The 12,693-nt window shown below is 47.2% G+C and overlaps 1 protein-coding gene across 2 annotated transcripts in view; it reads left to right on the plus strand.

Annotated features, from left to right (window-relative positions):
* Window positions 1–12,693, plus strand: part of cdh8 (cadherin 8) — a 264,118-nt gene that overhangs the window by 69,260 nt on the left and 182,165 nt on the right. For both annotated transcript variants that reach the window (XM_038806240.1, XM_038806241.1), the window contains exon 3: window positions 10,235–10,529. In XM_038806240.1, the coding sequence (XP_038662168.1) occupies window positions 10,235–10,529 (295 nt within the window). The remainder of the gene's footprint in view (window positions 1–10,234; window positions 10,530–12,693) is intronic.

A 12,693-nucleotide genomic window follows, 5' to 3' on the forward strand; every position in this document is an offset into this window, starting at 1 on the left:
AGTTATCGACCATCTCCACTTTGGAGCCATTGATGCAGATGGGAGTGTGTGTCGTGCTGCACTTCCTGAAGTTGATGATAGTTCCTTGGTTTTTCTGACATTTAGAGAGAGGTTGTTTTCGGTACACCATGCAACCAAGTGATTTATCTCCCTCCTGTAATCTGATTTGTCGTTGTTTGAGATACGGCCCAACACAGTCGTATCATCTGCAAACTTATAGATTGAGTTGGAGTTAAATCTTGCCACACAGTCATGTGTGTATAGGGAGTACAGTAGAGGACCGAGCACACATTCTTGCGGGGCTCCGGTGTTGAGCACTATTGTGGAGGAGGTGGTGTTGCCTACCCTGACAGATTGTGGTCTGTTGTTGAGGAAGCCGAGGATCCAGCTGCACAGGGAGGGGTCAAGTCCAATGTTGCAGAGTCTGGTTAGTAGTCTTGTCGGGATAATGGTGTTGAGGGCGGAGCTGTAGTCTATGAACAGCAATCTGACATAGGTGTCCCTGTTGTTGAGGTGTTCGAGTGTTGATTGTAGAGCCAGGGAGATAGCATCTGCTGTGGATCGGTTGCGGTGATAGGTAAACTGCAATGGATCGAGACCGTGTGGGAGGCTGGCATTGATCCATCTCTTGACTCACCGCTCGAAGCATTTCATGATAACAGACGTCAGGGCCACCAGTCAGTAGTCGTTGAGACAGGCTACCTTGTTCTTCTTTAGAGCTGGTATTATGGTGGCCTTCTTGAAGGAGGTGGGGACCTCAGAGCGGAGGAGTAAGGAGTTCAACATATGTGCGAATTTACTTGCCAGCTGGTATGCGCAGGCTCTGAGTGCTCGCCCAGGGGCTCAGTCAGGGCAATTTCCGTGGATTTACTTTCAAGAAGGCAGCTCTGACCTTGAAGGCTGTATGGATATGGGTATGGATGTGTTCAGGGCTGTTGGAGCGGGTGGCACTGATGCATTGGCTGACTGCTCAAAGCGGGCATAGAACTTGTTCAGATCATCGGGTAGGGATGCTCCAGCCCCAGATATTCCGTCTGGCCTTGCTTTATAGCCTGTGATCTTGTGTAGGCCCTGCCATAGTCATTATGGGTTAGTGTCATTGTCCTGGGACTCTAGTTTGATGCGGTATTTTCTTTTGGCATCCCTGATGGCTTTCCGTATATCGTACCTAGATTCCTTATACAGGTCAGGGTCGTCAGACTTGAACGCCTCCGTCTGGACCTTCAGCAGCGATTGAACCCTTTGGCTGAGCCATGGTTTCCGATTGGGGAATACCCGTATTGCCTTCTTTGGTAAACAGTCCTCGACACACTTACTGATGAATTCTGTGATTGTGGTTGCGTACTCGTCCAGGTTAGCTGCTGCGGCCTTGAATATAGACCAGCCCACTGTCTCCAAGCAGTCGCAGAGGATGTCCTTAGTTTCTTCGGACCAGCACTGCACGGTTTTCTTAACTGGCTCAGCACGCTTGAGTTGCTGTTTGTGTCTTCACAGCGCCTGGGTCCCAGTTCCAGTCCCCGCTGGGTCACTGTCTGTGCAGAGTCTGCAAGTTCTCCCCGTGTCTGCGTGGGTTTCCCCCCCCACAATCCAAAGATGTGCAGGATAGGTGGATTGGCCATGATAAATTGCCCTTAGTGACCAAAAAGGTTAGGAAGGGTTATTGGGTTACGGGGAAGTGAGGGCTTACGTGGGTCGGTGCAGACTCGATGGGATGAATGGCCTCCTTCTGCACTGTATGTTCTATGTAAACCAGAAGTAGGAATACCGACTTGTGGTCGGATTTGCCAAAGTGTGGTCGGGGAATGGAGCGGTAGGCACCTTTGATGCTCGTGTAGCAGTGGCCCAGGATGTTTGCACCTCTGGTGGGGCAGGAGATATGTTGATGGAGTTTGGGTAGGACCTTCCTGAGGTTGGCCTGGTTACAGTCTCCAGCCACGATTGTCAGGGCTTAGGGGTGATTAGTCTTTTGGTTGTTGATGGTGGAACGTAGTTCATCAAGTGCTTTAGTTGAGACTGTTGCTCGCCTCAGAGCTTACTTTGCCACTTAGAGCACAATCTTCCCGATATTGGCTGACTCTTCATTATATATGCATCTGAGTATAATTAACTAATCTATACCCAACATCTCTTCACCTTATTGCCTGAAGCAACGAGGTATTAAACATCCAGCACCAGAAGCTATTAGATACTAACACAGAATAATTTCCTCTGAGTGAGGGTCCCCATTGTCGATCACCAACAGTGGCTTAGTAGCACCAATACCGGCTGAGGACAAAGGACATATCCTACAGCCTGCGTGTGTGGCAGGTGGTGAGAGAACCAAAATGAGGGAAAATTCTACAATATCTTCGGCTGACCAGTCTACCCGTCACAGATAAATCTGTCCAGGATAATAGGATTGACAAATGCACAGCTCTGTCCTCACATTAAGGGTACCTTCCATCGTGCTGTGTGACACTGCCACCAAATTAATGAGGATAGATTCAGAACAGAACTAGTAGCGCAAAACCAGCTATCCACCAGGTACTGTGGTGCATCAATGGCAGTAGAGTTGTGTTCAACGTCATCGGTTACAGTATTGCCCGACATATTTGGGCAGCACGGTAGCATTGTGGATAGCACAATTGCTTCACAGCTCCAGGGTCCCAGGTTCGATTCCGGCTTGGGTCACTGTCTGTGCGGAGTCTGCACATCCTGCCAGTGTGTGCGTGGGTTTCCTCCGGGTGCTCCGGTTTCCTCCCACAGTCCAAAGATGTGCAGGTTAGATGGATTGGTCATGATAAATTGCCCTTGGTGACCAAAATTGCCCTTAGTGTTGGGTGGGGTTATTGGGGTATGGGGAATAGGGTGGAGGTGTTGACCTTGGGTAGGGTGCTCTTTCCAAGAGCCGGTGCAGACTCGATGGGCTGAATGACCTCCTTCTGCACTGTAAATTCTATGATACAAATTCTAAAATTCTATGATCGCTCATTCCAGCATCACCACCCAATCACCAAATCAACTTTGGTTCAATGTGGTGATTAGGAGGGCATGGCAGGGGCTGTGTCTAAAAAGATGAGAGCCAACGTAGTGATGTTGAAACACAGGACTGCATGCGCGCCGAACAGCAGACATATAGTCAGCGAAGCAATCCAAACCCATCAGAGCAGATCACAGCTCTGCAATCTTTTGTTACATCCAGTCACGAATAGCGGTGGACAATTCAATCAATAATGGGAGAGAGAGAGGCTGGACTTCTCCAGCCTTTGGGATTCTCTGTTCCCGCTAGCAGTGCACCCCCGCCCAGATTTGTTTTGGTAGGAAGATCAGGGGGTGGGCAGTGGAAAATAAATGATACAATTCTAATGGGGGTACAGGAGCAGAGGACCTGTCATTAAATGTGCACAGACTGTTGAAGGTGATAGAAGATATTTGGTGAATAAAGCATATGGGATCCTGTGCGTTACAATTAGTGCCATAGAATTGTGGAATACAAAAACAGCTAAGTCATGATAAACCTGTCTTAAACATTGGTTTGGTCTCAACTGGAATATTGCGTCCAATTCTGAGCACCACAATTTGGAAAGGATATGAAGGCATCAGAGAGGGTGCAGAAAAGGATCACAAGAATGGTTCCTGGCAATGGGGACTTCAGTTACATGGACAGAATGAAAGAAGCTGGGGCTGTTCTCCTTGAACAGAAGATGATTAAAAGGACGTCTGATAGAGATTTTCAAAATCATGAGGTACCTGGACAGGATGTATTGAGAAAAACTGTTCCCATTGATGGAAAGATTGCAAACCAGACAGGTTGGGTTTAAGATGAATGGCAAAAGACGTGAGCAAAAAACCTTCCTACTCAGCGAATGCTTTGCGCCCTCAACTATTTCTTGATATCACGAGGAGTTGGCTGAAGACTGGGCGTCTGTGATGTTGGGGACCTCAGGAGGAGGCTGACTCAGCACGTCTTGCTGAAGATGGTTGCAAATGCTGCAACCTTGTCTTTTCCACTGATGTGCTGGACTTCTCCATCATTGAGGATGAGGATATTAACAGAGCCGCTGTGCTGGATTTTCTGGTTCCCGAGCCACATGTCTCTCGGCAGCACGCTGTTTGCTGGTGGTGGGGTTCTATCCTCCCTCCGCTTGTCGATGGGATTTCCCACTGAAGCTATCCCACGCTGCCCGGAAACCCACGTACGGAGGTCCGCTGCCAGCGGGAAAGTGGAACCCAACGCTGTAGAATTCCGGCCTAGTCTGTTCATTTATCACATTTGTCTGTGTGAGCTTCCTGTGCAAAAACATTTCCTCCAATACAACAGTAATCATGCTTCAAACCTACCTGATTTGCTGTAATAAGCTTTCAGAACCCAGAGGCGCTTTCTGTTTTTCTTTATTTATGGAATGTTGTGTAAAACGCATATTGCTTGACAGTCCCAAAGGTTTGATGGTTGTTTCAGTGTTGAGGTTGGCAGCTACATTTCTGGTCAGTGGCATTGGAGGCTTGTGGCTCCTGGTCAGATCACTAGTTTGTTCAGAAACCTCACCACCATGAAAGTCACTGATAAGCTGGCTCTGCAGCTCCTCCAAATGACATCCCAATTAGGTTGGGAGGGGCTGAATTCTCAGGCCGAATGTTGGAGAAGGACACCAAATTCAATGGCTTAACCCCCACCCCACTCTCCACCACTCTATTCTCCATTTCACTGTGCCAGGGAACTGACCTCCCCCAAATTAACTGTAGAGAAGGCTCGGCATTGGAGGAAGACCCTCTCTCCCAAAAAGAAAGCCCAACATCACCTTCTCACAGCAACTAATACTGGGCATTAAATGCCAACTGTGGATGAAAAAAGAATGAGATCATTAGTATTGCTGGCCCAGGGAGCTATGTTTGTTGTGATGATGTTTACAAACGAACCAAGGGAGACTCAGGTAAAGGTTAAGGTTGTGATCATTTTTTCAAGCACAAAGATCACTGTCTTAGAGACTCCCTAATACAGGACTGGCACCAAATCACAAATCTCCATTACAGTTATACACTGTCAATCGCAGATCTTTGAACTCGACATGCTGGCAGAGACACCAAAGGATTTCAAGGCTACAGGGGGAAGACTTTTAACTATAAAGTGACATTCTGAAAGACAGTTTAATGGCTTTCAAGGCTAGAGAAGGAAGTCATGCCACATGACCCCCATCCCAGAAGAGACCCCCGACCTGAGCCTCTCCAGCCCAGCCCAGCCCCCCCCCCCCCCCCCCCCCCCCCCAGACCCCCACCTCCCTTGAAGAACCCCCTTGGCATCCTGGAGGTAAGTGCAGGGAGGTTCTCCCTTCCTCCCCCCCCTCCCCCACATTGGAGTCCATGGCGCCTGGCCCTACTTGTCAGGACCAGGAGAGGTTGGCATCTGTGGGACTTCCAACTGGGGGGGGGGGGTGGGGGGGTGGGGGGGGGGGGATGTCGGGAGCATACCTGGAGGCCGGAGCATCCGGCATCAAACCTGGTAATTATATTTAAATGAATGTAGATCAGCTGTAATCAAGTTGACACCTGTTCTGGCCGAGAACCCGATTGGGCTGGGTGCAGTGGACTGGGAGACATACAGCAGATTTGATGCTCAGCGAGAATCCCGACTTGGCCCTCTCGCCCGATTCAATGGGCCATTGCAAATATCGGCCGGGGCTAGCGACCCCAGAGAATCGCTACCATTGTCTTGATCATAATTTTGAGCCTGGAATAAAGTGATCTTTCACCGTCTGTGTAATTCTCAACATGCCACATGACAAGCAGGCTCTCAAAACTGACATAATTGATAATAATTTGTTGGCAAACTCTCTCTTAAATAAAGGACAGGCAAATTAGAGGTTAGAATGGTTATAATCATGCAACAGAACATTGTCCTTTGCAGACTAAATTGAGGTGAATCACCTGCATGAAGTAAGAAACAGCTTTGAATAAAATGGGCCAGCTCTAATTAACTTGGAGGTATCTGAGAATGTTGTGAAATCTTGAACAGTAAAAATAAACTCTCTTTACAACATTAATTTACAACAAATGATTTGCTTATTACAGTTCACTGCCTCTCAGTGGGTAGCAATCTTGCCTCTAAGATAGAAGGTTTAGCTGCAAGTCCTACTCCTGGAGGCTAAAGCGCAGAATCTAGGCTGACATTCCAGTGCTGCACTGAACAAGTGCCACTTGTGTCAAGGATTGGCGTTAAATACTGTCCTTGTCAGTAACCTGGTCAATAACGGGCAGCTCATTGTCTTAAACATTCTTACACCTTCTAGCTGCTCTTGTAACAAGATCAGTTTGTATCAATGCAGCTTGTTTCTCTGTATAGTAGTCTCGTGGTTACACTATGGGACCAATCACATGGAGGTCATGGGTTCAAACCTCACCAAGGCCAGTTGTGAAATTGAATTCAGTGAATTGGTAATTCATGAGTTGCCAGCAAGCTGCTGGAGTGCTGTAAAAATCCAACTCTCTCAGTGTCATATCTTCCATGGAATGGCAGATCGATATGTGCTACGCGAGTCTTATGCCACTTAGTTGTCTACTCTGAGATATCACATGGTCCAGTACATTACTCAATTCTAGAGACAAAAGGACAAAAGAAATTAGTCGCATTTCCACATCAACTCCTTTTTTCCTGCCTGATCTCCCCTATCCATTGATTCCCTTAGTGTCCAAAAGTCTAACAAGCTCAGTCTTTAATATCTTATCATAGAATCCCTACAATGCAGAAGGGGACCATTCGGCCCATTGAGTCTGCATGGACCTTCCAAAAGAGCACCCCAGCCAGGCTCACCCCCCCCCCCCCCCCCCCCCCCCCACCCAGCCTCCCCACCCAGCTCTATCCACCATAACCCCAGAACCTAACCCCTGAAGGCAAAGGGATAATTTGACATGGCCAATCCGTTTTGTTCATCACTCAAGACCAAGATGATAATGGGGAGTGTTTGGTAGGCTTTCCAGTGAGTATGTAAGAGGCTTCTCAGGCTGACTTGCGGCAAACAAAATATACACAAATGAATGAGATTTGGATGATTTAATGGCTCAGGGTGCCTTGTGTGACGTTTGAGTTTCTTTGAGAGATATCCCTTCATGACTGTCTGTTTGAACCATGAAATATTGAGTCGTTTCTGGATCTTCATGCCTGGGGCATCTCCGGGAATAGATCTTGATGTTTAGTTTTGAAATGATAATATAGTTCCCAGACCAGCAAGTCAACACCACACATGGTTGCCAATGCACAGCTCTCCCTCATTTTAATTCAGAGTCCTAAATATACTGATGGAAATAGAGATAGATTAAGTAATTTATAAGTGTATTCTGTGTGATAGGAGTAAGGTATAAATTTAATTAAGCTTAATTTGTGTTTCTATATTTGTGTGTTAAGGGTTAAAGCTTCAGTTTAGCTTCATGTTAAACTAAGGTGCCTGCTAGTCTGTAAGTTTAGTTTAACTTTAAACATTGTCTGTATTGAAATGAAGTTTCTAGGATGTAAAAGCAATTACAGGGTTTTTTAAAAAAAACTCAGCTGTTGCTTAGCAACCAGAGGCTTGCACTGGAAAGTAGAAACACTTGAGTTTCAGTTTGGTACCAGGTAACCGAGAGGCATAAAGCATTCCACAGAAACTGATAGAACAAGCAGGACAATACAGGCGGACAGAAAGCAAGTCCCAGAAGTTAAAAACACACAGTCTCAGGCATCAAGGAATGGGGCCAAAGAGAGGTCCAGGAATTTAAGGGAACAAAGAACAGACATCCAGAAAACGGGTTCTGTTCAGTGAAGGGGAGCAAAGAGTGCAGTTAGAGACAGGGTTGCAAGGCGCAGACCTGGAACTGTCCTCTCGTGAGAAGCCAGACATCCAAGGTGATCCTTAGGCTGGTGACACCTCGCTACAGCCTGTGAAGCAGTGGTGCCCTGTTGGCATGGCTGGGTCCCTCAGAAATTGTGCGGAAGCTTAAATGCACTTGGTAATCTCGAGGAGCGGCACACCAAAAGGAGAGGTTCAAGTCCTCTGGATGGATCCTTGCTGAAGGCATCCAAAAGACAGAATGGTTTGGGAGAAGATTCCAAGGGTTGTTCTTTGAGACTGGAGATTGGAAACCCTCAAGTGAAAGTTACGGGGCAGCACGGTAGCATGGTGGTTAGCATAAATGCTTCACAGCTCCAGGGTCCCAGGTTCGATTCCCGGCTGGGTCACTGTCTGTGCGGAGTCTGCACGTCCTCCCCGTGTGTGCGTGGGTTTCCTCCGGGTGCTCCGGTTTCCTCCCACAGTCCAAAGATGTGCGGGTTAGGTGGATTGGCCATGCTAAATTGCCCGTAGTGTCCTAAAAAGTAAGGTTAAGGGGGGGGGGGGGGGTTGTTGGGTTACGGGTATAGGGTGGATACGTGGGTTTGAGTAGGGTGATCATTGCTCGGCACAACATCGAGGGCCGAAGGGCCTGTTCTGTGCTGTACTGTTCTATTCTATTCTATTCTATTCTATTCCAGTAAGACGAGTTGTCTCATGGTGACAAACATCTTGGAGGATTTGATGAGAAATCCAAGAGGTTGTTTTGGGTGCCACTTGTCACTTAGTTTCAGAGTGTGGGGTGTCTGATCACAGTTTCCCTATTATTTTACACAGACCATTACTGACTGAGAACATTAGAGTATGTTCCAGGGGCTGGTTTAGCACAGTGGGCTAAACAGCTGGCTTGTAATTCAGAACAAGTCCAGCAGCGCGGGTTCAATTCCCTTACCGGCCTCCTTGAACAGGCACCAGAATGTGGCGACTAGGGGCTTTTCACTGTAACTTCATTGAAGCCTACTTGTGACAATAAGTGATTATTATTATGTGTGTTATCCTTACAAATCTGCATATATCTGTAAAAGTACTGCTGCGGTGATGGCATAATGCATTATAGTTAATCTTTTCTCATTTAATGAATGTTTTATTCTTTTGTTACAAGTTATCAGCAGTCCTGTGACTTTGTTCAATTATGCCTCCAAACAAAAAAAAGAAATTAGGATCTATTAAACCAGGTTCCACTCTGGGATCTTAGTTCTCCAGGAAGACCATCAGCTGGGGTCATAACAATATGCAATGATTGAATATCCACTATCCATTGGGATAGACAATTCCAAAGACCCTCGAAGTGAAGAAATTTCTCCTCACCTCAGTCCTCAATAGCAATCCCTGAGAATGCCCCCATTTTCCGGCCTCTTTAACAAAGGGAAACAGCGGCCAGAATTCTCTGGCTGTTTCAATTCACTGTTCACAACGGCAGTAGATCACAGCCCACGGGTTTTCCAGCCACGTGGGGTGGCTCCAATGGGAGATCCCATTGAAAAGCAGTGGGAGTAGTGAATCCCGCTGCCAGGGAATGGCGCACCGCCGAGAAGCATGGAGATGGGGGACAGGAGAATACAGCTCAGCATCTACCATGTCAAACACTTAGAGAACTGTATTTATCTTTCAGTCGCATTCCTCTAAACTCCGGGGAAGATCAGCCAACTCCACTCCATATCTCCTCAATGGACAGCTGCCTCGTCCCAGTCCAGTGAATCTTTATTGTCCCCTTCTTAATCAGGTGTACCCATCCTTAGAAAGGATGCAATTGTGTGCAGTTGTGGTCTCGTCCGTACAATTTGAGTAAGACTTCATTATCCGCATGCTCCTCTTGCAATAATAGTTACCTTTTGCTTTCCTAACTGCTTCCTTACCAGTATATTAACTTTCTGTGGCTCCGATTCACAAGGGCCCCAACTCGGTCTGAATGCCAATCAGTTAAGATGAATTTTCATTGCCCTCTCTGGAGGAGCTGCAGTTATACATCAAATCGTTTTTTTCAAAGTTATCGACATCTTGCGAACAGTATTGTATGTGCCATTGTCCGAACTCTTCAACCAGAAGGCGTTGGACTGGGGTAAGCACAGTAAGAAGTCTTACAACACCAGGTTAAAGTCCAACAGGTTTGTTTCAAACACTAGCTTTCGGAGCACTGCTCCTTCCTCAGGTGAATCACTCTTCATTCACCTGAGGAAGGAGCAGTGCTCCGAAAGCTAGTGTTTGAAACAAACCTGTTGGACTTTAACCTGGTGTTGTAAGACTTCTTACTGTGTTCAGCCAGAATGGCTCAGGCAAAGCCATTGAATTCCTGATTAGTATCAATCATTTAAGAGGCAAAAACAATGTAAGGAAGGACACACCAATACATTGAGAAAATAAGTCTCTTTTAACACTTTCTTCTCCATTTCCTTTTCCAGTTGCATACAGACCTTGACCTCGCAACTAGAAATGTCAAGTACATCCTGTCAGGAGAGGGGGCTGGTACAATCTTCATGATCAATGACAAGACGGGGGACATTCATGCTATGAAGAGGCTTGACCGGGAGGAGAAGGCTGAGTATACATTGACCGCACAGGCTCTTGACCGGGGGACTGATAAGCCTCTGGAACCCCCATCAGAGTTCATCATCAAGGTTCAAGACATCAATGACAATGCACCTGAATTTCCGGATGAACCTTATCACGCCACAGTGCCCGAGATGTCCTCTGTGGGTGAGTGTGCACACACTTTTCCAGTTCACGTATGGCCAGATAAAAGCATCTCTGGATTTCACTTTTGTCTCACGGCATTAACCCAATCTTAAATGCTACTCTTCGCAAAATTAATGTCATTCAAAAACACTACTGTCCGTCCCCAACTTCCACTAAGTCTGTTTCTCATTTTTTTTGTGTTCATTCGTCTACTTTGCCTCCTGGTCCAGTAAGAGTTTGATTTTAGAAGTCCCATCTTTTATTTCAAATGCCTGCATTTCCCCCCTCTCTATGTCTGTAACCTCTTCCAGCCCTGAAAACCTGCAAGGTGGTACCTCCAATGATGACCTTTTATGCATTTTTGATTTTCATTGCTCCATGGGCAGCCCTGCCATCAGCCTGAAGCTCTGGATTTCACATCGTGAACCCCCCTGTCTCTCTACCTCCCTTTCCTGGTAGAGCTAATCAACTCTCACCAACATAGAACATCGAACAAATGGTGCAGAAGGAGGCCATTCGGCCCATCGAGTCTGCACCAACCACTTAAGCCCTCACTTCCACCCTATCCCCATGACCCAATAACCACGCCTAACCTTTTTTTTTGGACACTAAGGGCAATGTAGCATGGGCAGTCCACCTAACCTGCACGTCTTTGGACTGTGGGAGGAAACCGGAGAACCCGGAGGAAACCCACGCAGACATGGGGAGAACGTGCAGACTCCGCACAGACAGTGACCCAGCGGGGAATTGAACCTGGGAACCCTGGCGCTGTGAAGCCACAGTGCCAGCCACTTATGCTACCGTGCTGCCTATTTTAGCGCAGTTGGCTCAACAGCTGGTTCGAGGCCAACAGCACGGGTTTGATTGCTGTACTGGCTGACATTTTTCATGAAGGCTCCACCTTCTCAACCTTGCCTCTTGTCTGAGGTGTGATGATCCTCAGATTAAATCACCACCAGTCAGCTCCTCCCCCTCCCCCTCCCCCCCTCACTAAGAGGAAATATCCTCTCCACGTCCACTCTATCCAGGCCTCGCAGTATCCTGTATGTTTCAATAAGATCCCCCTCATCCTTCTCAACTCCGAGTACAGACCCAGAGTCCTCAACCTTTCCTCAGACGATAAGCTCTTCATTCCAGGGATCAGTCTAGTGAACCTCCTCTGTACCCTTTCCAAGGCCGGCACATCCTTCCTTAGATACGGGGCCCAAGACTGCTCACAATACTCCAAATAGGGTCTGACCAGAGCCTTATACAGCCTCAAAGGTACATCCTTTGAGGGTAAAGCTGTTGATGTGGTGTATATGGATTTCAGTAAGGCGTTTGATAAGGTTCCCCACGGTAGGCTATTGCAGAAAATAAGGAAGTATGGAATTGAAGGTGATTTAGCGGTTTGGATCAGTAATTGGCTAGCTGAAAGAAGACAGAGGGTGGTGGTTGATGGCAAATGTTCATCCTGGAGTTCAGTTACTAGTGGTGTACCGCAAGGATCTGTTTTGGGGCAACTGCTGTTTGTCATTTTTATAAATGACCTGGAAGAGGGTGTAGAAGGATGGGTTAGTAAATTTGCAGATGACACGAAGGTCGGTGGAGTTGTGGATAGTGCTGAAGGATGTTATAGGATACAGAGGGACATAGATAAGCTGCAGAGCTGGGCTGAGAGGTGGCAGATGGAGTTTAATGCGAAAAAGTGTGAGGTGGTTCACTTTGGAAGGAGTGACAGGAATGCAGAGTACTGGGCTAATGGCAAGATTCTTGGTAGTGTAGATGAACAGAGAGATCTCGGCATCCAGGTACATAAATCCCTGAAAGTTGCCACCCAAGTTAATAGGGCTGTTAGGAAGGCATATGGTGTGCTAGCCTTTATAAGCAGGGGTATTGAGTTTCGGAGCCACAAGGTCATGCTGCAGCTGTACATAACTCTGGTGCGGCCGCACCTGGAGTACTGCGTGCAGTTCTGGTCACCACATTATAGGAAGGATGTGGAAGCTTTGGAAAGGGTTCAGAGGAGATTTACTAGGATGTTGCCTGGTATGGAGGGAAGGACCTACGAGGAAAGGCTCAGGGAATTGAGGTTGTTTTCGTTAGAGAGGAGAAGGCTGAGAGGTGACTTAATAGAGACATATAAAATAGTCAGAGGGTTAGATAGGGTGGACAGTGAGAGTCTTTTTCCTCGGATGGTGATGAC

Source organism: Scyliorhinus canicula, chromosome 9 (assembly GCF_902713615.1).
Source record: "Scyliorhinus canicula chromosome 9, sScyCan1.1, whole genome shotgun sequence".
Taxonomy (NCBI): Eukaryota; Metazoa; Chordata; class Chondrichthyes; order Carcharhiniformes; family Scyliorhinidae; genus Scyliorhinus; species Scyliorhinus canicula.